The following is a 23,947-nucleotide window of genomic DNA, read 5'->3' as shown; positions in this document are numbered from 1 at the left end:
AGCAACTAAGCGATTTAAAATGTAAGGGCCAAAGGTCAGAAACAGGAACAAAATGATCAGGGGTCCTAACAATGCAGAAGTCATGGTAGTAAACCAAGGGGAGTTGTTAAACAAGACTTGAACCATCCTTGGGCTTGCTCTCTCTCTCTCTTTCTCTTGGTTAGTCCCTTCTGCACTTTTGCCATAGAATCTTTAACTACCCCTTAGTGGTTAAGGTAAAAGCAACATTCTTCTCTTAGGGCTGTGAAAAGCCCTTCCTCTTGTAAAAAGAATAAATCTAGACCATGGCAGATCTGTAGAACTACTTTAGAGAGGGAGGTTAGGGACTCTTGAGAGTGGGTGATTCATTCTTCCATCCTCTCTATGTATAAGTCTATGGCAGCCCTGAGCTTAATCCATGGTGCTTCCATGTCTGAGGGGGCATTCTTTCTGGCTTCCTGCATTACCCTCTCTCACTCTTCAGTCATGAAGAGCACTGTCACAAGTTGTTGGATATCATCCCAGGTGGGCTGATGAGTAAATAAAACAGTCTCAAAGAGATTAATTGGCCTCTTGGGGTTATCTGAAGGGTGGTGGTGGTGGTGGTGGTGGTGGTGGTGGTGGTGGTGGTGGTGGGGTGTTGGGCCTTTCAGTTGTACAAGTCGGCCAAAGAGAAGGGCCAATATTGCATAGCCTGATTGCACTTTTCTAGAGGCCCATATGCCCTCAGTGGGAGAGCCACCATGGTATCAGGGGAGGTAGCTCTCAGATTTTGGGTCCCCATTATGGGAACTGGGAAGTTCCTCTGGTAAAAGGGTGGGGGTACAATAGCCCTGGTCCCATATGGGCTGAAGATCCTTGGGGCTAGTGCTGTTGCTGTGGGGGCAAGGGTAGGGGAATGTGGAGGAGGAAGGTTTTGGAGCAACAGATCCACTGTTGAAGGGTCTTAGAAGATTGACTTCTTCTCAGGTCTGATTCCCTCCTCCCATGTTTCCTTCTTCCTGCCAGCCAGAACCTTCGAGGTGGGTCTTGGGGAAAGAAAGGCTTTTATCCATGGGGGGAACAGAGTGGGGTCCTCCACTAGAGTCTTCCAGGTAATTACATAGGACACTTTGTCTGAGTGCCCAAGGGATCCTGGCCTAACGATTCTTTCCTTTACTGCTTTGATCACCTGCAAGTCGAAGGTCCCTATGGGCAGTCACCCTACTCTGAAGGCCAGCCACTTGGAGAAGCAGAGAGTGACTAACTTTCCCTTCTTTACTACTGCTGACAAGTTTTCTCTCCAGTGATTAACTAGGATGTTTAATGGGGTAGATTCAGTCTGTCCAATGTCCAAAAATGTCATCAGTCCTGGTCCAAGAACACAGAACAAGATAACCAATGCCAACAAACACCGAGAAAGACAATCAACACACAGTTTGCCCCTTCCATGGATGCAGTTACAGATAGTTCACCCCTTCCATGGACTCAGAAACCAGGTTATAGCAAGACTCAGCTCCCGCAGATACTGTCTTGCATTTCCAAAAGGAACAGAATCCTCTTGGCTCCTTCTGGGGGGCTTGACAAGTCCTCCAGACTCCCCACAGTTGCAACATTAAGGCACAGTTGCCCACTGCAGTTGACCACACCAGACACCACAGGCTCTCCAAGCTTCCCCTCACTGCCTCCCCCCATGCTTGCAAGCAAACTGAAAGTTCAAACAGACTTACAGACTCAAACTTTGACAAACAAGACAGACTAGAACCTCAGTGCCTGCTGGAGCCGTTCCTTTACTGCTCTCTAGTTTGTCCCCACAGGGGGGTCAATTCCTGACCAATGCACCAAATGTAAGACTCTGATGATTCTTAGCTATTGGGGACCCTCTGAGTGAACCACACAGAGCCGGATATCAAGGCAAAAGCAAGAGGAATTTATTGTTCCAGTGCACTGGGGTACTCCTGGGTGCACCCAAAGGAGAAGCGGTGAGTCTGGACGGCCTATTTGGCCAGTTTTCATACAGTTTCCATGAGTGGAGTAGAGCAACAGCCACCAGGCACAATGTAACTGGCAGAACAGTATGACTTTTAAACTGATTGGTCCTTAGAGAATGAAGTAGCAAGGGCTTCCCTTATCTGCAGGTGGCCAATGATCTGCCCCCCACCCCCCTGTGATCTTTCAGAGGATTGAAATCAGCCTCTCCCTTCTGGAGGGAAGGGGTGCCACATGCTCCACAACCTCTCTTCCAGGAGGGGAGGGGCCTGGTGGAATTTTCCAAAGGTCCTGAGCTGGCCTCTTTACTTTCATCATGTTACCAGTTTCTGCAAGGTCAGACTCCAGAGATACAGAAATGAACAGTGCTCTATCTTTGCCCATAAGATATCTGTGCTATGTGTGTGGGAAGGCAGATGAATAGATTATAGTGATTACTGTGCCCTGGAATAAATGCATGCCAAATAGCTTCTGCTCCGATTGGAGCACAGATGAAGGGCACAGTGGTTGCCATCAGAGTGGAGTAAGAATGAGAAGAAATCCCTTGTCCCTGGGACCATGTCAGGATCACCTGCAGACTCATGTCAAGGCCCTTAGCCCTTGTCCTGAAGCCACAGGAGTCACTGAAAACCCTCAAGCAGTGGAGATGCCTGGTTCTGTCCACATTGGGAAGCTGACTCTGGCACCGGTAAGAGAAGCTAGGAATTTGGAGCTCCACATGAGAGATAAAGAGACTCTACCAAGTAAGTCAGGGTCCTGATGAGGCTGGACTGCCACTGTTTGCTATACTGGTGAGAAGACTGATGGATCATGGTCAGAATCTGGGATGGTAGGAATCTCTGAAGGAGAATTAATCTATTTCTTTTAAAAATGCACGTAGTATTAAGACAGGTTATTATAATTACTATTTTAAAAAGATAACTCAGACTGGGCATGTTATAGGCAAAAGGAGGTGGCTCTCTATGAGTTAGAAGCCAGTCTGGTTTACTTAGCAAGTTCCAGGGTACCCAAGGCTCCATCAAGCTCTCCCTATCTTTCTCAATCAATCAGTCAATCAATTAATCAACTAGTCAATTAATCAATGTAAAACGGACACCTTGGCCAAGGTTACCTAAAACATTACTGGTCTGATTTGGTTGTTTTTGAACCAAAAGTGTTTTTTAAACACCCCGAGCTTTAAGATTATACCTGTCAGTCAACTTTTAATCATAGGGGAAGGAGAGGTTCCACCCATTTTTGAGGAGCCAATTAATGACTACTGGAGGGGGGAAGTCATTTTCTTCAATGGTGTAGCCACTGGTTAGTTACCTGTGTTCCAGCAAATCACCTACCTATCATGCTCATGTAGGCAACCCTAGCTAAATCCAGGGGCTCACATTCAGACCTGAAAGGAGGTGGTGGACTTTCTGGGAAGAAAGGTTCAAGTAGGACTCGGGATAGTGAGGGGGCAGTGGGGCAAATAAGATCAAAATCCACTTTATACTTGTGTAAAGTGTCAATAAATAGATAAAATACCCATGCTATATTTCAGAGAGATGTGTGGTGTCACATCATCGTAGATCCACCCCAATGAGTTTATTGAGGAGAACCGAGGGTCCCATCCATTGGAGGATAAATGACAAGTTTCACGATGTTTCTGCCCAGCGGAGCTGAAAGTGAATGCTATTCACAGGCTTTCTAACTGGATTCTTGACATCCGTGGTAACCACATCTGGTCCTGTCAATCACATTATGTGCTTTCTTCTGTTCTTTGGTAGCAGGGAATCCTTTGAGGCCAGGTTCCTTTCTTTGGGACATACAGATGCCTTTTGAACATTTATTGCCTTGGGGTGGAAATTTTTCAAACTGTTTTTCAAGACTTCTGTCTTGTCGTTTGAAACAGACTCTTTCCTTGTCATTTGTTGTTCAGTGACTATGTTCTGTCGATTGTATCTGCTGTAGCAACTCTGATCTATCCTTGTATACCACCCCCAACACACACACACACACACACACACACACACACACACTTTTAATGCAGGCTGGCCTTGAATTATCTGTGTAGCTAGAGCACTAGAGCAGCTGGCCTTGAACTCTGGGCCCTCCTGCCTCTTGGATGCTAGGATTGGGGCATGGGACATGGTCCATTCTGTAGATGTGGCTTCGAATCACAGACAGCATCACAGCAGGTCACTGAGTGTAGGACTCTTAGTTGGAAAGTTAACTCTTCTCTCTTTGAAGCATCAATGTATTTCTTGGTTCTGTTTTTTGAAAGAATTTTATGCCAATGGGATTTGTTTGGGGAAGGTTTGTTGTAGTTTCAGAGCAGCCTGATCTCCTGGATTAAGAATTTGTTTGGCTGTGACATTTCCATATCCCAAAGGTTTCCACTTCTTCCACAAGTCAAGGTGGTACTCACAGCTACCCTGGGGGTTCTCTAGAGTGGCTATAACTGTTATAACTCCATGGAAGCTTCCAGAATCATAGAGTCAGAAGTAGATTTGAGAGAAAAAAATATGCTGTGGAAATTACTCTACTGGGAGAGGGGTGGTGTTAGTAAATCCAAACTGTAAAGTACTTTGCGATGAAACAGTATAAGCAGTGTACATTTTATTGGGAGAGATAATATCTAAAACCCGTGCTGTGGAATCTCTATGGTACATGCTTGTTTTACAGAAGGCAAAAGTTGGGTAGAACTTTGGCAAGAAAAGTAGAAAAAGGAATGTTGGGCGAAACAAAAATAAAGTAAGACCTAGGACAATACTGTATGGTTTCTCAGTGCTATGGTAACAAGGACTTGAGTGGCTTGAGAGCACCTCTACTGTGCTGGGAATGGAGGTGGGCACTTCCATGAGAGACATTAGAGACTTAAGAGACATTGTCCTCTTAAATCTTCTGGAGTGTTCCTCCATCTGGTTTCATAGACAGAGCCTTGGAGCAATCAGTTGATTCCCTAGTGCTGTGAAGTTGGCTAGCAGTGGGGCTTGGGTTCAAATCCAAGTCTGTCCAGCTTCAGAGCCCTGGAGGCTGTTTGCTTCACACTGAAGTTGCTGGCTCAGGAAGAGCTCTGTGTGTGATCGGACTGCCTCTTTTCCAAGGCTGGACAAGGTTGCTCTCCACACTGAGATTCTAGGTCACCACTCAAGGCATATGGGGAAGCACTCTCATTACCTTTTTATTCAAAGATCTGCTACTGAAATTTATCTTTGTGGCCCAGAGGGCACTTCCTCCTCTGATGATGTCTTTTATCCTGAGGAAATGATTTAGGGGTGTCAAAAATCTAAGCTTTTCGTTGACTAGGGCAACCAAGCCATTGAGCTTTGCTGGTGGGGTCTGAAAGTATTTCAGGGAGATGAGAAAGTTGATGGGTCAGTAGTGGGGTTTATGGTGCTGTTAGAGCTTTATGTGTTGACATGAATGTTTCCTGTAGCTTCATAAAACAATCCAGAAGGTATTACATCATCCTTTCTGACATCCCAAAAGAGATCAGACCTTTTTCTATGCTTGGACTGTTTCCTGATGGTCCACTCTGGCCAGCCCACTTTTCCAATTGTACTATGTTCTGGAATAGGTGTGGAGAAAAGGAGGAGAGGTAGGGGAGAACCCATCTCTCAGATGGTTACCCTGCTGTTCCTGGGAAAGACAAATGACTCATGTAGAACAGAGTACCCAGAACTTTCAGAAACAGGCCCGTGTAGCTTGGCAGTGAATAAGCCAGTCATGCATCTCTTGGGTGGCTGGCAAGTTTGTTGTCATCGCAACTCTCCCATTGAGGGAGGTCTGCTTGCACAAGTTGTCAGCCCATGTCCCAATCCCAACCTCCTGAGGAGGAGGGGCCAGTCCAGTCCATTCCTTATTTATAACTCGCTCTGAGGGGGAGGGATCACCAGGTTGACTCCCTTTTCAGGCTGCCTACCGGAGTTACATTCACAAATGTTTCTGAAGCAGCCGGGTGGCTGCATCCTTCTCCAGTTCCTGGGTCTGCTTGGACTAGTTGGTGCAGTCACCAGAACATACTACATTGGGATTGTGGAGGAATACTGGAACTATGTGCCTCAAGGGAAGGATGTTATTACCGGGAAGAGTTTCTCAGAAGACAAGTGAGTGAACTCGGGGTCCCCATAGACTCCCTGGTTTGACCTCTTGGCAACTCTGGGTCAGGGAGGTTGTGTTGGTTGTGTTCGTTAGGTGGCTATGATGGAAGTGGAAAGGCAGGTTTCACTTCTGCTGAAGGATCCCTAACCCAGGTGTGTCTGTAACTTATGAGAGAAATTCCCATCTCTCTATATTCTCACTGAGCCACCTGCTGTTCTTGCCTGTTAAGAGATATCCACAACCAGGTGTTTTGAATAGTAGCTTTTCCTTGGCAGCTTCTAGAGGATTTTGGGACTCTGTTAAAAACAAAAAACAAAGGCAAACTTGTGAGAATTCAAGAACTAAGTGTCAGAGCTGTTTTCTTAGTGGTGTTTTGGGAATGTGCTGTATTTACCAGGCTGTATACAGTCTTGTTTTCCTTTCGTGATGTAAGATGTAAAACAAGGGTGATTATAACAGAAGTGGTCATAAAGAGTTTCCTGTGAGTCTACTCAGAAATGTGTCCTCTGTTGAGCCATTTGATTCACTGATCCATTTGGTCCCTTCATCCCAAAGGCCAATGCCTTCTCAATGCAGGGACTCAACGACACATTTGGTGAAGATGGTGCTGGAATATCTCTGGCTTTTAAGTTTAGCAGAGAGCATCCCTCCTCTCCAGGGCTCAATGTCTCTGACATCTTACTTGTTCCATGGTCTCCTTCTGAAGCCACCTGCTGGCTTTGTAAACTGTGACTGTGTGCTTTTGACTTCGTGGTTCTCAGTGCTGTAGATCTGGCAACTGAATTTATACTCCTTTCTTGATACCCAGAACCCATTATATTCAACATCTACTTTCTGTTTACTAAAGATTAGCTTATATGCTTAAATTCAGGAATGGCATGGAGTCTGCCAATAAATCTTCTGGAGCCAGCTCTCTTTGTCTAGAGGAAAGACCTAAGATCCAGTTGGCTTTGGTATTCAACTTCCCACTGTTCTAACACAATTGTGGCAGTCATGTCCAGTCTTCTAAAAAAAAAAAAAAAAAAAAAAAAAAACTAGTGAGGATTCTGCCAATTTGGTGGACAAAGAGTTTTTTTTTTTCCTTGAGCTTTGTACTGAAAGTTTTTGTTGGATTATTTCCAAAGAAAGTATTTGATACACTCTTGTCCTCTAACTTCTCTCCATCATGGGAGTGGTCTTTAACTAATGGACAAGACATTAATTAGAGCTTTGCTGCCAGAGAGAGAAGGCACTGGAAAATGGCCAGTGTGAACAGCTATAGGGCATTAGACTATTCAGAATATATACATGGAGTGTGATGTGGCCAGGAAGCTGTTGTGGGTTTTGTTTTGTTTTGTTTTGTTTTGTTTTGTTTTTTGACCCAGGACTTGTATTAGGGACTCTTAAATCCACATCTGTCCATGGATGTCATTATTCCCATTGTTTCAACCAGGAAGGAGGCTCTGAGGCTGACTACTTGCTGTGATTTAGTAGGCGCATGGCTTCAGCAGACACCTGGCTTGGATCCCAAGGCCCATGCTTCCTTTTTCCATGCAACCTATTTCTTGGAAATGTTGACCATTTCTTCCCAAGCTAAAGCTAGCATTAAAGGAAGGGAGAGATCTTAATGTCATAAACTTTCTAGAAAAGTCTTCAAGAGTGCATTTTATCTCACCTGCCACCTTCTCAGAGAAAAGTTGAAAATGGTCCTGAATGGTCAGTGGCCAAACCGACCTCCCACACAATGGTCTGGGGTCACATTGACTTCCTGAGTTTGCTTAAAACCTCCAAATAACGTAAATGCTCATGACTAAATTTCCACAAAACTGTGTACAAAATGAAAAGGGGGGGGTCTCTTTGTGAATCTCTTCAATAAGAAAAAGTTGCTTTTAATAAAGAGCAATGCCATAGATGAGAATTCTTAGGTGAAAAAGAAACTAGACACGTAGAAGCCATTTCTGTGGACCAGATCTGAGTGGGGCAGCCCCACATCAGTTTTAGCTCAATAGAAGTGAGTTCCTGGCTTTGGAAGCAGCTGGCACAGGTGATGTCACATTGATGATAGCAGGGTTTCAAGGCTTTACTTTTTACAGAGGGTCATCTATGAGAAGAGCTATGGCTATCTCTTGAAAGGGGAATGCAGATTAATCCATGGTGCTTACTGAAGGGAACCATGGTAGGTGACTCAGGGATAGTTACTAAGGAGTATCTTTGTAGTTGATAGATTTGACTGTAGTCTCCAGAACATATCCAGGCCATGGTGGAAAGACATATATGAGCCCATCTGTCACACTCTGGACTCACTCAAGCACCATGGCAACAGAGGAGAATGCCCGTCAACATATATTGAATAACTTTTCTTTCCACAGAACTGTTTCAGTGGCAGTATCTCATTGTATCTTTAAAGTAAAAACAAGTCCCTTTATCAGGATGGACAGATTCCATCTTGGCAGGCCATTGTTTGGGTACTCAGACGAATGTTTAGCACTCAGAAGATCCAAGAAGCCATGTGCCCAATGTTCCACCACAGTGGAGCAATCTTGAAAAACAATCTAGACTTCTAGATTCTGCTTGCTGTGTGGTGTTGAATGTGTCACACTATGTATTGTTTTTCTAAACATGGCTAAAGATGGAACTGAAATGAATCTCTAACATCAGTTGAACATCAGATTTTATTTTTGAAACCAAATAAAAAAAATTCTACCTAGTTTTCCAGTTCTAGAGAGGTTCCCATCAGCCTTGAAATTGAAGGCTTAGAAGACCTAGGAATGAGAGTGTGCATATGGGATTTTTTTTAGGAGGGTTCTGTATTTAATTTTATTTGCTCTCTCTGTATTTTCAAAAATAGATTTTTAAAAATGTGTGTCTGTGAATGCACACATGCATGTACAGGTGCCATCAGAGGCCATTTGCTTTGGATTCCTTGGAGTTAGAGTTATAGGCAGTAGAGAGCTTCCCACATGGGTGCTGGGAACCAAACTCAGATCCTCTGCAAGAGCAAGAGAAAAGATGACCCTTTTCTCAGACTCCCCTCCATATTTTGCAAATGCCAACTCCTTGTTTATAAAGTTTTCTCCTACAGCCCTGTGTGGATCCAGTCTGTTTCCTTTCTCACCGGACTGGGTTCCTCTTCATACATAGAGGCCATCTGTTCTCCTTCCCTCTCACCCATTACCTCCAAAGCCAAAGGAGGACGGAGGTGAAGAGCCCAACCTATGAATCCCCTCTCACAACACAGACACTTGTTGGTGGCCATACCATGTGTAGCAGGCCAAAAGCCAGACATCCCAAGTTTCTGGAGTCAAAACAAGTTGCTCTATCTATGCAGCTACCCTGGCTTTTTCCACTTTGGATAAGAAAAATTGCAAAGGAAAAGATAATAGGAGAAAAGAGGGTGAGTATCCAGGTTTCAGCAATGCCAAGACATTTGGAAGGCCAAAGTCAAACCTGTGCTTGGTCACAGTGTTCAAAAATACAGCTTGGCGTGCCAACCACTAATGTTCCCTAGAACGTGTAGGATTTCAGACGTGTGTTTTATTTAGAAACATTGTCTCTCTGTTCTCCTCTCCCTCTTCACTGGGTGGAATGGGGACACCGGCTCCTTTGATTTGCCTGGCATCACTGTCAGCATCCTGACCCATCTATGCCAGGCCTGCTGGGCCTCATAAAGAACTTAATTAAGGCGTGACTGTGCTTCAGTGGTAAAGCCTGGTCATTAATGGGGTTGAGTGGGTCATCTTAAAAGCCAGAGTTTTTACCACAGACCTCGTTAGGCAAGCACTGCGCGTGCATCTTCTTCCCAGTGGAATGCAGGGCTGCCTGTGGATGTGAGGTGCGCTTGATTATGATGCTGGCTGTTCTCTGTCAAAGCCTCAGCATTGGAGGGGGTACTAGAGAAAGCTCGTCTTACTGTGGTCAGAGCAGCCCATTGGTAGGGCATCGTTTGCATAGTCTCTAGGTGGAGGGCCTAGGATGTTCATCTGTCCAAAGAAAGGCTGATAGAGGCAACAGGAAGGTGGAAGGTGGCAGACAGGATTCCACAGAGCAAAGGGAGGGGCTTTATTTCATTAGTCCTTGGTCTTGGATGAACAGCAACTTTCAAGTTTCTTTCCCATTGGCATCAGTTGTGAACTTGGACAGGAGAAATGGTTTTGTGGGGAGAATACTTGACTTGTAAGCATGAAGACCTGAGGTTAGAGCTCCAGAACTCACATAGAGCCAGATATAATTATGATAGTGTGCATCTGAAATCCCAGCACTCCTACTGTGAGATGGGAAGTAGAGACAGGAGAATTCCTGGGAACTTAAAGGCCAGCTAGCCTCATGTATGCCATGACAGAGGGAGATATTATTTCAAACAAAGTGGAAGTTCAAGATGGTTGTACTTCATATGTTCTCTCTCTCCCCCCCCCTCTCTCTCTCTCTCACACACACACACACACACACTACCATCACCACCACCAACATCACCAACACCATAACAGCAACATCATCAACAACAACACAAGATTTCTAAAAACCATGAATAGCTTGGAGCTGTTGTTATATCTTTTACTGAGAAGTAGTTCATTTTAGTTCTCCAAAAAGAACAGGTTGAACAAATTAGGATTTTTGTATTTGCTAAAAGGCAGCCCAAGTGTGAGCATCCTAAAGTAGGTAGACAGACTGCATGGTGGAAATTTAGGGATAGTCTGTGTTTTTGGCCCAACTATCCTAACACTAAGCTTCCTTCTTCAAGAGTGTTCATGCTGCATCAGCTTTTAAAGGATCACCATGGGGACCTCACGCAACCATCTGGGAATGTAGCTCAGTGGTAGGGTGCTTCCCTATACGTGAGGCCCCAAGGTCAATCTCCAGTACAAAGGAAAAAGAAGAAATCCCACTGAGCTAATTTTGATATACTTCAGTGGATACTCATAGGAGACTGGAAAATAGCATCATTCAGTATGTGCTTCTTGATAGAATTCAACTCTGTCATGAGGAAAATTGGGGAACCATTGACACTATGAGCATCTGGAAGCTCCTGTCTCCTCACTCCCAGCAGTCAGGGACATCTTCCTTGTTCCTTCCCGCTCTTCCTGCCTCCATTGCTGGGCCCCTGTGATCTAAAGCACACACAGTGTGGCAGCTAAGGATTTCAGCATCCTTTCTGTACTCTGAGTTTTGTATGTTGCAGAGACCCATCTGATTCTAGGCAATGAGACTGTGAAAATCAAATGAGATAAGGTAGGACCCAAGCTCCAGGCAGAACTACAGGCATATAGACTTTCCCCAGAGTGACTTCATCTTTCAGAAAAGTAGGGTTAACAACACTTGGGGGTATATTGGTTTCTTATGCCTTCGACCAATTGGTTACAAACTAAGTGAATTCAGACACTAGCTATTTATTCTCTCCCAGTTTTGGAAGTTACAAGTATAAAATAAAAGCCACACTCTTTGTGGGTCTTAAGGGACAGACAGTGTTCCTTGTCTCTTGGACTTTTGAAGGTGTCTAGTGTTCCTTAGCTTGAGACCGATTCTCTGCAATCTAGACCTCCATTTTCATAAGGAATGGTCACCACTCTTTTTATCTCAAGGACTTCTAGAGACTAGGAAAGAGAAAGACTGAAGTGGCTATGTATCTCTTTTAACCTAAGAAAGCTGTACCAGAAATGATTATAGCGAAAACTGTGTGAGCTCTGTTGTACTAGACACACTTAGTCACAAAGCTTTGAGGAATTTTTTTGTGTTTGTTTTTTGTTTTTTGTTTTTCAAGACAGGGTTTCTCTGTGTAGCCCTGGCTGTCCTGGAACTCACTCTGTAGACCAGGCTGGCCTCGAACTCAAGAAATCCGCCTGCCTCTGCCTCCCAAGTGCTGGGATTAAAGGCGTGCGCCACCAAGCCCAGCTAAGGAAATTTTTTAAAACACAAGTTCTGTGTACTTCGAGAGACTTCCATGAAAATCAAATGAGACAAGGAAGACCCAAGCTTCAGGCCGAACTACAGGAATCGTAATGAAGGAATTACATGAGAGCACATAACCCAGATTGCTGTTAACAATTACCCATCTAATTAGGGAAGGTGTGGCTTCTGAGTTCTAACATGGAATCTGCCTCCACCCTTCTTGCCCAGTGCTGGTTGGTCTAACATGGTCCTGTTTTCATTTTTGTTACGCTAAGAGCCTAACCTGCCCGGGTCACATATTCTGCTGACCTTAGCTTGCCACTCATCTTTACCCATATCCACATGCCTCCATCACTCCAGCTCTGTATAGCATAACTGGCATCAACATCAAAACCATGGCACTGCCATTTACCTGTGTGTAGGTTTCCCAGTCAAATGTAACTCTCTTGAGTACAGGAACTGAGAGTGATACACCTTGGCCTCCATGTATAGTTCCAAACCTCAGTTGCTTCATGAAAGGTGATGAAAAAATAAACCCCAAATGTGCAGGGGATGAATCTCTGGTGGGGTGCACACACTTTGTGAGCCATGAATTCCTCAGACCCTAGCCCGGAAGCCCACCTCAGCATGGCTGGACAGCTTCTGACCACTGCCAATCTGACTGGCCTCTGGAGGTCACTGTTTCCATCAGTGTGGCCTTGGCAATGGCAACGGAATTCCCCGCCTTGGCTTTCAGACAGCTGCTAGCGGAGGACCTTCTGGCCCACAGTGGACTCCTGCACAGGAGAACCTGATATCTCTCTGTTAGCCAGCAGCTGTTGCTGTGCTCAGCTCCAGTGAGCCTCTGCTTCTTGAGAAGGATTGCCTTCTACAATTCACAGCAGTAGGACTTCTGTCCTGTGACTTCTACACACACTGGATACTCACAGACATGTGTTGTGTAGATGATCAAAGAAACTCTTGCTTCAAGCACCTGGCTTTCTATTCTTTCTTCTTTTCCTTCCCCCCCCCCACCATTTTGAATTTCTTTTTTAAAAATACTATTTTAAAATTTATTCCTGGTGTTTGATATGGTCTCATACTGTTTTTTACTTTCAGTATTTTTCAGTCAAAGTTTTCATTACAAGCCAGGTAAGACTCAGAAGCAGAGGCCTGTGGGTCTCTATACCAGCCTGGTCTACAGAGTGAGTTCCAGGACAACCAGCCTGGTCTACAGAGTGAGTTCCAGGCCAGCCTGGTCTACAGAGTGAGTTCCAGGACAACCAGGGCTGTATAGTGAGACTTTGTCTCAAACAAACAAACAAACAAACAAACAACCCAAACAAAACAAAAGCAAAAGAACAGGTCGCTATAGATTTTGTTGTATGGCATGGATGACAACAGGAATGATTTGTAACTCTGGCTGCATACCAGAGCCATGCATTTGCCATCAGCCAGGTTACAAGGCCAGTGACAGCCTTCACATTTCAAGGGCTTGTTCACAGAGTGCCACAGACAAGCTCCAGGGACAGCCTTTGTCCCAGAACCTGGAAGTCCTGGCTGCTTTGATTTTGAGCTATCACTCCTCATAGAAGCCCTCCTGTCAGCAGAGGAGCAGAGGGTCTTACAGTGATGCATGCCCTGACCCAGGAATGCTTTGTGCCACTTCCATGGACACCCTGTGTGCTGGGAGCCTAGAGTTACAACTTAGTGCAGAAACAGGACCTTTCCACCACGAGGCAGACGGGCAAGCTCAGGAAAGTTTTACCCAAAAAATAATTTAGTAAGAGTGGGGAAAATATGGAAGCTATTACTTTGCCAGGAAGTCTGATTCAGTGGCCCTGAAATGGGACAAATGTCCCTAGTGATTGCCATGAAACTGCCTAGTGACATCAGAGAGCAACTGCTACAGAAATCTCAGCCACAGTCATACGTTGAGGGACAGGACTGACATCTGCCTAAGCACGTGCAAGACATGTCGCTGTATCACTCAGGGAACTGTGTGACATGCTGCCCTGCTGTGGGGAGGTTAGCCACACTTTCCTCCCCTGCTGCTCTGTCCCCTCTCTTGTTTGATGGGTTTTCCAGGCCAGTCATGGTAACACCTATGATTCAGAGGGTGATGGGGAAGACTCTAGTGGGGTTTGGGGTTTGGGTCAGGACCTTCCAGCAGTGTGTGAGCATGCCTGCTCAGTTCATGTGATCTCCTGTGCGTGCCAGGAGACAGGGTGGAGAAGTGTGGAGCATCCTAAAGCCTGCTTGAGTGGCCAGGACCGTTGCACAACCTCTTACCCATCAGTCTGAGCGCAGAGGCACAGTATCGCGGTTGTCACTGCCCTGCTGGGTGACCTAGTGTCTGTCAGTTGTTATCAGGCAGCTCTGCCCACGCTGGTGCTGCTCGGTAGCTCGTGGGTGACTCACTCTTTCCTCTAAGCCTGTTCAATTAGGGGCTTTACTGAGAGTTCTCCACTCCCCCCAAGAAAAAGCAAATCAGCACACCCCCAAAACAATGTTTTAAATACATTTCCATTTTGTGTGCACAAATCTGAAATGTGGCCATGGAAATCCAAGGTTCCTTTTTGGTTTAAACTGTACCAACCCTAGGGTGTAGCTATATCGCCTAAACCCTCTATTCTAAGTAGTGTGTTTTTACATTTTATAGTATAGTATTTTTAACAGTGAAAGTGAGGTCATATGTACAAAATAAAAACCCCTATAGTATAAATAGATAAGCAATCCCATCCCCCACTCTTGCCTGTGGTCTCTGTCAGGCATCCAGTGGATTTTTAGATGCTTTCATTGCATGTTCTCATGTGTATATTAAAACATCCAAGCAGATGGGTTGTACTTCATATTCTGGTGTGCAGTGTTGGTATTTTGGTGACAATATGGCACTGACACGACCCCCCCACCCCATGTGATATGGATTTGTCATCCTGTTACTTACATAGCACCTGTTGAAGAACATGTCTGTTTTCTAGACTTTATTACAGCCATTCTCTACTTTTTAAACAAAATGGCCACCTTGTTGGTCCTGTTGTATAGATTGGAAGCTAGACCCAGGTTTCTGCTTCTGGGGTTCTGGCTCTATGGCTCCTGGGATACTTACTCTTCTCTGGGCAGGATCCACTCCTTCCTGAAGGTCTTGAAGCCATCGCTTCTGCCATCATGGCAGCTTTCCTGGCTGGTGTGATTAGTATGAAGGGTGGGCAGGGTTGGCATGTCCTAGTAGTGTCCAGGGAAGAACAGGGAGGCAGTGCCTGGGCAGGTGAGTGATTTGGGGCTCAACCAACTGATATCTGCAAAGCTGTGTTCAGTTCTCACTTGAAGGAGGGGCTGACCACTGAGCAGAGAAGGCAGTGAGGCAGTGGAAATGCTCAACCTCCCTTTGACTGAGCCAATGATGCTTACTCTGAGGTCCACAGACCAGTCCTCCTTGGAGTTGGATTTAGTGGTCACCTGTTATTATAAGGACACAGCTTTGGGGTCTCCCTGACATGTCCCCTAACTCCATCATAGGAAACTAACCAAAGCCTTTCTCTCAGTCCTGAACAATCCTCCGCCCAGAGAATCTTTGCAAGTTGGAATTCCCTCTTCCTTCAAAGTCATTTCCAAATGTTATCTTCATGTGTACATGTGGTATATGTTTGTGGCAGTATTCATCTGAAGGTCAGAGGACAACTTGTGGGATTCAGTTCTAAATTTCTACCACATGGCTTCCAGGGATCAAGCCCTAGTCTTCAGGCTTGGTGTCACCTTTTCTTGCTAACCTCTTACTGGTCCCATTGCTTTAGCTTGCCTTTAGTGTCATGCTATATCTGCTTAGATGCTTTTGTTTTTAACTTGCTACTGTTTGTAACTGAAAGGAAGGCAAGATGTTTGTAAGAGGCCAGCCGGCATTAATAGGCAGCCCCAGAAAACTAAAGCCAATAATAGCATGTTTTGGATTTCTGAGATATGATGGCCACACTTTACCCTGGAGCTGGGCATCATGGGATGATGCCTGTGTCATTTGATTAGCAGGGGCACCTAGTATATGAGCAAGCAAGGAGTTTTCCCTGGACATAGCATTCCAGAAGAACTCAACTGTGTGCCAGGCATTGCATCATCCGTGTGTAGACAGGCCGTGCAAGATCCTGAAGCATAATGCAGCCTCCTGTCTGGCCTGAGCACAGACAAGATCAGCTCCAGAGCAGACAGCTGTGTGACCGCCCTCGTTTCCCCATGTGACACACCTCAGCCCTGACTACTTTTCTAAGCAGTTAATACCAGAGATGAAACAAAAGACAAAAATATGCCTGCCATTCTTACATGCCTGGAGGATACGCCTCGGGCATGACAACCCAAGCTCTTCTGCAAACATAGCTTGCAACACTCTCCCACCTCTAACTTGCCAATTTATGGGCAAACTCAGAGGGTTGTTGTTTGCTAGTTTGTTTATTTTAGGTTTCAAGGCAAACAGCAATGCTTCCATGGAATTTGCAGTAGAAAATTAGACTTTAGGAAATTAGTGGGAGTTAGGAATAGTAAAGTTGTTTGTCTTTGATAAGCATACCCTTCACGGACAGACAGAACTCGTTCTGTTACTGGTATCTGCACAGAGCACTAAGTTTACAGAGAAAGGGAAGAAGCTGGGGCTGGAGTGATGGCTCCATGGCTAAGAGCACTCGTTGCTCTTGTACAGGATCTGGGCTGGATTTCCAGCATCCACACAGTTATTCACAGCCATCCATAGCTCCACTTCTGGGTATCTGATGCACTCTTCTGACCTCTGTGGCACCAAACATGCATGTGGTCTACATACATACATGCAGGCAAAATGCACTCACATAAAATAAAACATATATAAAAAGGGAAACATTTCAACTGACTTTGAAAGATACTTGGAAGTAGATACAGAGAAACAAAGCAAACCAATCAACCAACCAAACAATCAAAAAATGAAGTAGAGAGGGACGAATTTAGATTAACCATCTAAGGGATACTGTCCATTAACACAGGGACAAGATAAAGGCAGGACCTGGGTGTGACTTGTTACATCTTGCTGAACCAGAAAACAACCCTGGTTCCCAAGTTCCAATGATTGCTAGATAAGCCCCACCTCCAAGAGGTTCATCTGTCTCCAAATAGCACCACTATCTGGGGACTGAATGTTCAGGTACACAAACCTGTTGTGGAAGCTTCACACATGGGCAGATGTGCTGTGTGCCAAGAACATGAAGAAGATGAGAACTTAGAACAAAGAGAAAGGAAAACAGGTAGGGAAGGAAATGAGAGCTGGCTTCTTGTAGGGTAATTTAGCCACGCAGACTGAGCACCTGGGTCTCTGGCCTCACTCACATGTCTTCTCCTCCTCTGTCTGCCTAAATGCTTCTACCTTCTAGAAAGTTCCCATCTTCTGCTCACCAGAAGATGGGGTCCTAGCTACTAGACATGTGTCATTACTCTGAGATACCTGTAAGGTGGGCAAAGTCACTCTTCAGAATCAAGACTGCTGGTAGCTTGCAGCTAGTCAATGTTGTACTAACATATAATAACCCTGAGGGCTCCTGTTGAATCTAGCACTTAAATTTTGGTATCTTCTTTTCCCCTTTCCTTTCTCCTCTCAGTCTCTCCACCCCTCATTGTGTTCTTTTCTTTGCCTGCATCCTCTAAAATTTCTATACCACAGCCATAAGAAGAGTCCTTAAAAACTGATTACCCTGTCAGGAATGCTGTACAAACCCCAGTCAGTGCTTCCCAGGGAAATTGGAAGTTCTTCAAACTGAAATTGAAGTTTTTATCACTGACCACCCAAAAGCACACATGTAGCCACGTGGACTCATCTTGTCAGTCCTGTACCCGGCATGTAACCCATTGTCCATCTATCACTTACTCCTCTCCTTCCTCATTGCTTGCTCTGTCCACAGCTTATGTTTCCTTCCTTTCTTCAAAGGCATGTGACTTCTTTGAACTATCCATATTTCTAAAAAAGTTTTGCCTGAACTGTCCGAACTCACAAGAGAAGTTCCATTGTGCAATGCTGATGGCTAATGGAGAAACTCACAAGTGGTCAAAATGCAGAGAGTAAGTGTCTGTGGAGTTTTCAGTCATAAACAGGACATCTGTGTCACTCCCTGCACACACACACACACACACACACGCACACACATATATGCACACACACAGATACACACAGGCACATGCATACACACACACACACATATACATACTCATGCACATATACATACACACACATACATACACACCTACACATTCACACAGCTCAGGGAAGATCATGGAGGAGAGGATAGAAAGACTGTAAGAGCCACGAGTTGGGAGGACCAGTGTTTAACTGTGTCTTCTGGGTATGACAAAAATGCTGACTGTGTCCTCACAGTAGCTGTGGTAGCCTGTATAAGATGTGTGCACTATCAAGCCAGTTGCCTGTATAAGATGTGTGCACTATCAAGCCAGTTGCCTGTATAAGCTGTGCATACAATCAAGACAGTTGCCTGTAGAAGACTTGCACATGATCAACCCAGTTGCCTGTACAAGACTTGCACACGATCAAACCAGTTGCCTGTATAAGACTTGCACACGATCACGTCAGATACCATTCTAGCAGGAAGTAGGAAGGGCTCATGAGCCCTCACCTGCAACTGAAGCACATTGTAAGTTGCTGAGCGAGTGAGAGAAGGGTTTTCTTTAAGGGTTGTGGCTTCTGGTAGTCAGCCATGCTCCACACCCCGGAGCATACAGGAGCACAATATGCACTTGGCACTTCTAACTGTTTTTAAAAAGAGGATATGAATTTGGGAAGTGGACTTGTGATTAAGTCTGGACCTGGGAAGAGTTAGGAGTCAGGGGGTGAATATGATCAAAATACATTGAATGTAACACAAAGTTCTCAAGGAATTAATAAAGATATTATATAAAAAAGAAAAGATTTGCCTGTGTTTGTTTTATCAGCCACTCAGTTAACACTGGGCCTCCCAGGGTTTTGTCCAGCATTTGGCTTTTCCTCAATTAGAGTCCTTTTAGACCTCCACAGCACTGGGGAGACATCGAGGGCACAGTAAGTGTGAACTGAATGAAAGCTGAGGGGGCTGGGGAGATGGCTCGGGTACTAAGTCCTTATCACACTGGTGGGCTGTGTTTGTAATTCTAGTGCTAGAGGGTGGAGACTAGAGGTCACCAGGGCTCACTGCAGGGCAACCTACTTGAATCACCAAGTTTAGGTTAAAGCAAGAGATTCTGTCTCAAAAGACAAAGTGGAGAGTGGCTGAGGGAAGCTACCTGAGATTTGACTATGGCCTCCACACAAATGTATACATAGACCAGTACATACACACACAAATACACACACACACACACACACACTCAAGTGCAGGTACGTATACATTCACATCCCCCCACATACACACACACATGCACACACACACACACACACACACACTCTCTCTCTCTCTCGAGTGCAGGTACGTATACATGCACATCCCCCCACATGCACACACCATACACACACACACACACACATGCGCACACACACACACACACACACACACGCATGCACACACACACACACCATGCACACACACATACACACACACACACACGCACACATGCACACACACACACACGCATGCACACACACACACCATGCACACACACATACACACACACACACACACACACACACACACACACACACACCACGCACACATGCATTCAGACACATTCACAGATTGGATGGGAATCCTGTGGCCTGTGAGGGGGTCAGTGGACAGTGTGACCCAGAGCACTCTGCTCTTCTTACGGCTTGGTTGTGAGTACTGTTCATGCCTGTTGACGTATCCCTTCCACTTTGGCAAACTGAAAGTAATTTTGGGGGGCACAGTTAGAAATGATAGCAAGCTTAATGACCCTTTAAGGACCAACTGGACAGGCTTTTCTTTGAATTGCAACTGAAAATGTTTTCCTTCTTGCTTCCAGACTTGCGACCTTATTTCTGGAGCGAGGGCCCAACAGGATAGGTGGGATCTACAAGAAGGCGGTTTATAGACACTTCACAGATGGGAGCTACTCCACGGAGATTCCCAAACCCCCCTGGCTGGGGTTTCTGGGTCCCATCCTGAGGGCAGAAGTGGGAGACGTGATCGTTATCCACCTGATGAACTTTGCTTCCAGACCTTTCTCTTTGCACCCTCACGGTGTTTTCTACGACAAGGATTCGGAAGGTGAGTCGCCCTTCTCTGCCACTGGCTCTTGTTTCTGTTTGATCACACAGATAACTTACTGACATTGTCAGGGTCAAAGGGCACACTGGCCCTAATGCTCTCTCATAGTCTCTCTCTGCTCTCTCCCTCCTCTTTTTTCTTCTCTTTATTTCCCTCTCTTCTTGCCTTTTTTTTTTTTTTTTTGAGACAAGCTCTCTTGTAGCTGAGGCTGACTTTGGTCCTGTTGCCTCTACTCCCAAGTGCTGGGATTGCAAGTGTGCACTTCTGGTTTAATGTGGTGCTGAGGACTGAACTCAAAGCTTCACGCATGCCAGGGGAGGACTGTTATCAACTGAGCTACAAGCCCAGCTTCATTTTTCTTCCTTATGACTACAGTGAACAGGGTTCTGAGCCCCTAAACCCCCTCAAGATGACTGGCTTTCCTACATGCCCTTCAGGAGTTTCATGGAAACACTGGCTAAAGGCAGCTTGCTCTTATCTGCAGTCCCAGCCTGGACGGTGGGATGGCTATCTCAGTGCTGCCTGTCTTCACTGCTGTTTCTGGGGCTAGACAGTAGAGATAAAAGAAGATCTGAGTATGAAAGACACTGGGCATGAATGCTCTAAAGGTTCTGGGCACTTTGTTTTTGACTAAGTACTTTCAGAAGGACTTGACAAAATGTTAAGTGTTTCCAGTGCAGTAAAGTCGATTTGCTTTCATTAAGGCTGATTTTAATGGTAACCCCAAAGCAATCACAAACACTGATATTAAACTCACCATCCAGAGTGATGAAGAGTAGGTGACACAGAGTTGAGATCTGCAACAAAATGGATGGCCCAGGTGATGTCAGACAGCTGGGTTGGAGTCATTGTGCAAAAGCAAGGGCCAGAGAGTAGCATTTGTAGGGGCCTTGCTTTCTACTGATCACTCAACAATTCACATGGCAGAAAGGTCTTTGAAGACAACCCTGAGTGAATTTAAGTCCTGGCTGTCCTGGAACTCACTCCAGACTGGCTTTGAACTCAGAAATCTGCCTGCCTCTGCCTCTGAAGTGCTGGGATTAAAGGCATATGCCACCACTGCCCAGCCATCATGCATGCAATACTTTCATGAATGTAATGTTGACTATAAGGAGATAATGCTTTCTTCTTCTTCTTCTTCTTCTTCTTCTTCTTCTTCTTCTTCTTCTTCTTCTTTCTTCTTTCTTCTTTCTTCTTTCTTCTTTCTTCTTTCTTCTTCTTCTTCTTCTTCTTCTTCTTCTTCTTCTTCTTCTTCTTCTTCTTCTTCTTCTTCTTCTTCTTCTTCTCCTTTTCCTTCTCCTTCTCCTTCTCCTTCTCCTCCTCCTCCTCCTCCTCCTCCTGCTCCTCCTCCTTCTTCTTCTCCTTCTCCTCCTTCTTCTCCTTCCTCCTCCTCCTCCTCCTCCTCCTCCTCCTCCTCCTCCTCCTCCTTCTTCTTCTTTGTATATGGATGTTTTGCTAGCATGTATGTCTGTGCAGCACAAGCTTACCTGGTGCTAGCGAAGGCCAGAAGAGGGCATTAGATTCTGCAGAACTGGAGTAATAGACAGTTGTAAGCCACCATGTCAAGGGAACTGAACCTAGGTGCTTGGGAAGAGCAGCCAGTGCTCTTAACTGCTGAGCCATCTCTTCAGCCTCAGTGTAGTGATTTTAATGCCAGTGTTATTTATTCCTTTGACATACAGTGTTTTAACTGAATTAAGGTTACAAATAACTTTCAAATACTACATATATCATCACCTGAATATTAATTAACATTTGTACCATTTATAACTAACATACAAAGAAAATGGTATCAGTCTGAGATGTCGACTAAATGATGGCATAAGTACTACTGCATGCCATTACAATGTCTATTTCTTCATATTGCTAAGTTAAGAACTCTGTATACAGAACAGTTAAACAACAAGTGCAGCTACCCAGGGCCCACGCTGTCCTGGTGTGCAGGAGCCAGGTGGGCTGTCACAGCGAGAGCTCTAGGAGCTATTCCCTCAGGCTTCACACTGGTTTCCAGCAGGATTTCCCCAATGCTGCCATTAGGAATGAAAATGGAGGCACAAGAGCACTTCTACCCAGGACCCCCGGCAGGAGTCCCTTCTCCAGCTCTATCACCTGGCCTGAAACGTTGAAACCAAGCCTATGCTGTTTACAGAGGGGTGTGCTTTGCTACAAGCCATCTGACACTTCTCTGCTGAAAAGTGGACAGTCCAAAAAACTTTACCAGGTCTGGATTGTGACCTATTCCATGTGGTTGCTTGCTTTTATCTTTTTTTTTTTTTGTTTATCGAGGTGCCAGGCCCAGGCTGTGGATCTGTTTTCCTGATAAAGTATGCTCATTATGCTTCACTCAGTCTGGCGTTTTACTTTAAAGACTAGACTCTCTGGTATGCACAGCTTAGTGGCCACCAAGTCAGTGCTGTGCTTTGCATCTTGAGGCATGGTCCTGTGCTGTCAGTGGATTGGACAATGCCTGCCAGCTGTTTTCAGCTGGTCTCACTTTCACTTTCCTGTCTCTCTCTTTTTACAGTTCCTCTTCAAACATACATATTTGTTTTATTTGTGTGTGTGTGTGTGTGTGTGTGTGTGTGTGTGTGCTCAAGTCAGCCAAAAGAAGGCATCGGGTCACCTGGAGCTGGAGTTGCTTAGTTGTGAGCTAACAGACATGGTTGATGGAGACAAAACACCGATCCTCTGAAAAAGTAGCAAGTGCTTTTAACCACTGAGCCATCCTTCCTTGTGTTTTCTCTTTGTATATAGACAGTCTGACTGTTAACTAACTAGCCAGAAATCTGCTTGCTCCAAGCATCTCTATGACTTCAGGCTAGGACAGACAAATCATTATACTTTCTTCTTGCTCCCCAGATAATGCCTTCTAAATAACATTGAAATTTATGTAGTGTGACGGTTTGTATATTCTTGGCCCAGGGAGCGGCACTATTAGGAGGTGTGGCCTTGTTGGAGTAGGTGTGTCAGTATGGGCCTGGGCTTAAGACCCTCACCCTAGTTACCTGGTAGCCAGTATTTTACTAGCAGCCTTCAGATGATGATGTAGAACTTTCAGCTCCAGCTGTACCATGCCTGCCTGGATGCCTCCATGCTCCTGCTTTGATGATAATGGACTGAACCTCTGAAGCTGTAAGCCAGCCCCAATTACATGTTGTCCTTTATAAGATTTACATTGGTCATGGTGTCTGTTTGCAGCAGTAAAACCCTAAGACGTGTAGCAATGCCCACCATTAAAGACCAAAACAATTTTTACCATGTTTGCAACAGCTGGACCTTATTTGTGATCATTTGGATCAAACTACCTCTAGGTACCACTGAGGGTAGATGAAAAGTAAGCCCAGAGCAACCTGAGTCAGGGATGTTGCAGGGCCCTGCTCTTGCCCAGTCCTTAGCAGTTGCTCAAACACCATTGCTAGGTGCCTTTATTCAGTTTCCAGAGAACTGAAACACATTTTGCAGTTTTCTTTAACTGGTGTGTCCCACCTTGTAGGTACCTCCAACCGTTCAACCCTACCTCCATCCTGGGAATAAACAAGACCCTGTGAGCATTCCAGCAGCTCCCTGCTCCTCCAGCCTTTGAGTCCTCGGATTTGCTGCCCCTCCTTCTCCTTTAATCAGTTTCTATCTTGGTTCTAGGAACAAGCTTTATAGTCTTGAGGTCTCTGCTTAATGCCACTTAGTATTTACTGTGAACCAGACACTGCTGGATGCACAGTAGGACTGCAACAATGAGTGACCACACAGTCAGCACCTCCTAGCCATTCTTCTAGGGGAAGAGTAGAGAAAGGAGCTTGGAGGCTGACCAGTGCATGGGACTAGTATCACTTTCCTACTTTATATTCACGCTTAATTTTGGATCTCAA

The 23,947-nt window shown here is 45.2% G+C and overlaps 1 protein-coding gene across 2 annotated transcripts in view; it reads left to right on the top strand.

Annotated features, from left to right (window-relative positions):
* The first annotated feature begins 5,793 nt into the window (after positions 1-5,793).
* Positions 5,794-23,947, top strand: part of Hephl1 (hephaestin-like 1) — a 60,330-nt gene continuing 42,176 nt past the window's right edge. Inside the window, exons 1-2 of one of the 2 annotated variants that reach the window (XR_003947897.1) lie at positions 5,794-6,026; positions 19,837-20,081. Coding sequence is in view for 1 of the 2 variants with exons in the window: in NM_001164797.1 (NP_001158269.1) it covers positions 5,860-6,026; positions 19,837-20,081 (412 nt within the window). In the remaining variant the exon portion in view is untranslated. The remainder of the gene's footprint in view (positions 6,027-19,836; positions 20,082-23,947) is intronic. The other variant, NM_001164797.1, reaches the window with a different exon arrangement.

This window comes from Mus musculus, chromosome 9 (genome assembly GCF_000001635.26).
Source record: "Mus musculus strain C57BL/6J chromosome 9, GRCm38.p6 C57BL/6J".
NCBI classification, from domain to species: Eukaryota; Metazoa; Chordata; class Mammalia; order Rodentia; family Muridae; genus Mus; species Mus musculus.
The sequence above is the reverse complement of the archived record's forward strand: the minus strand, read 5'-3'. Positions and strand labels throughout refer to the sequence as shown.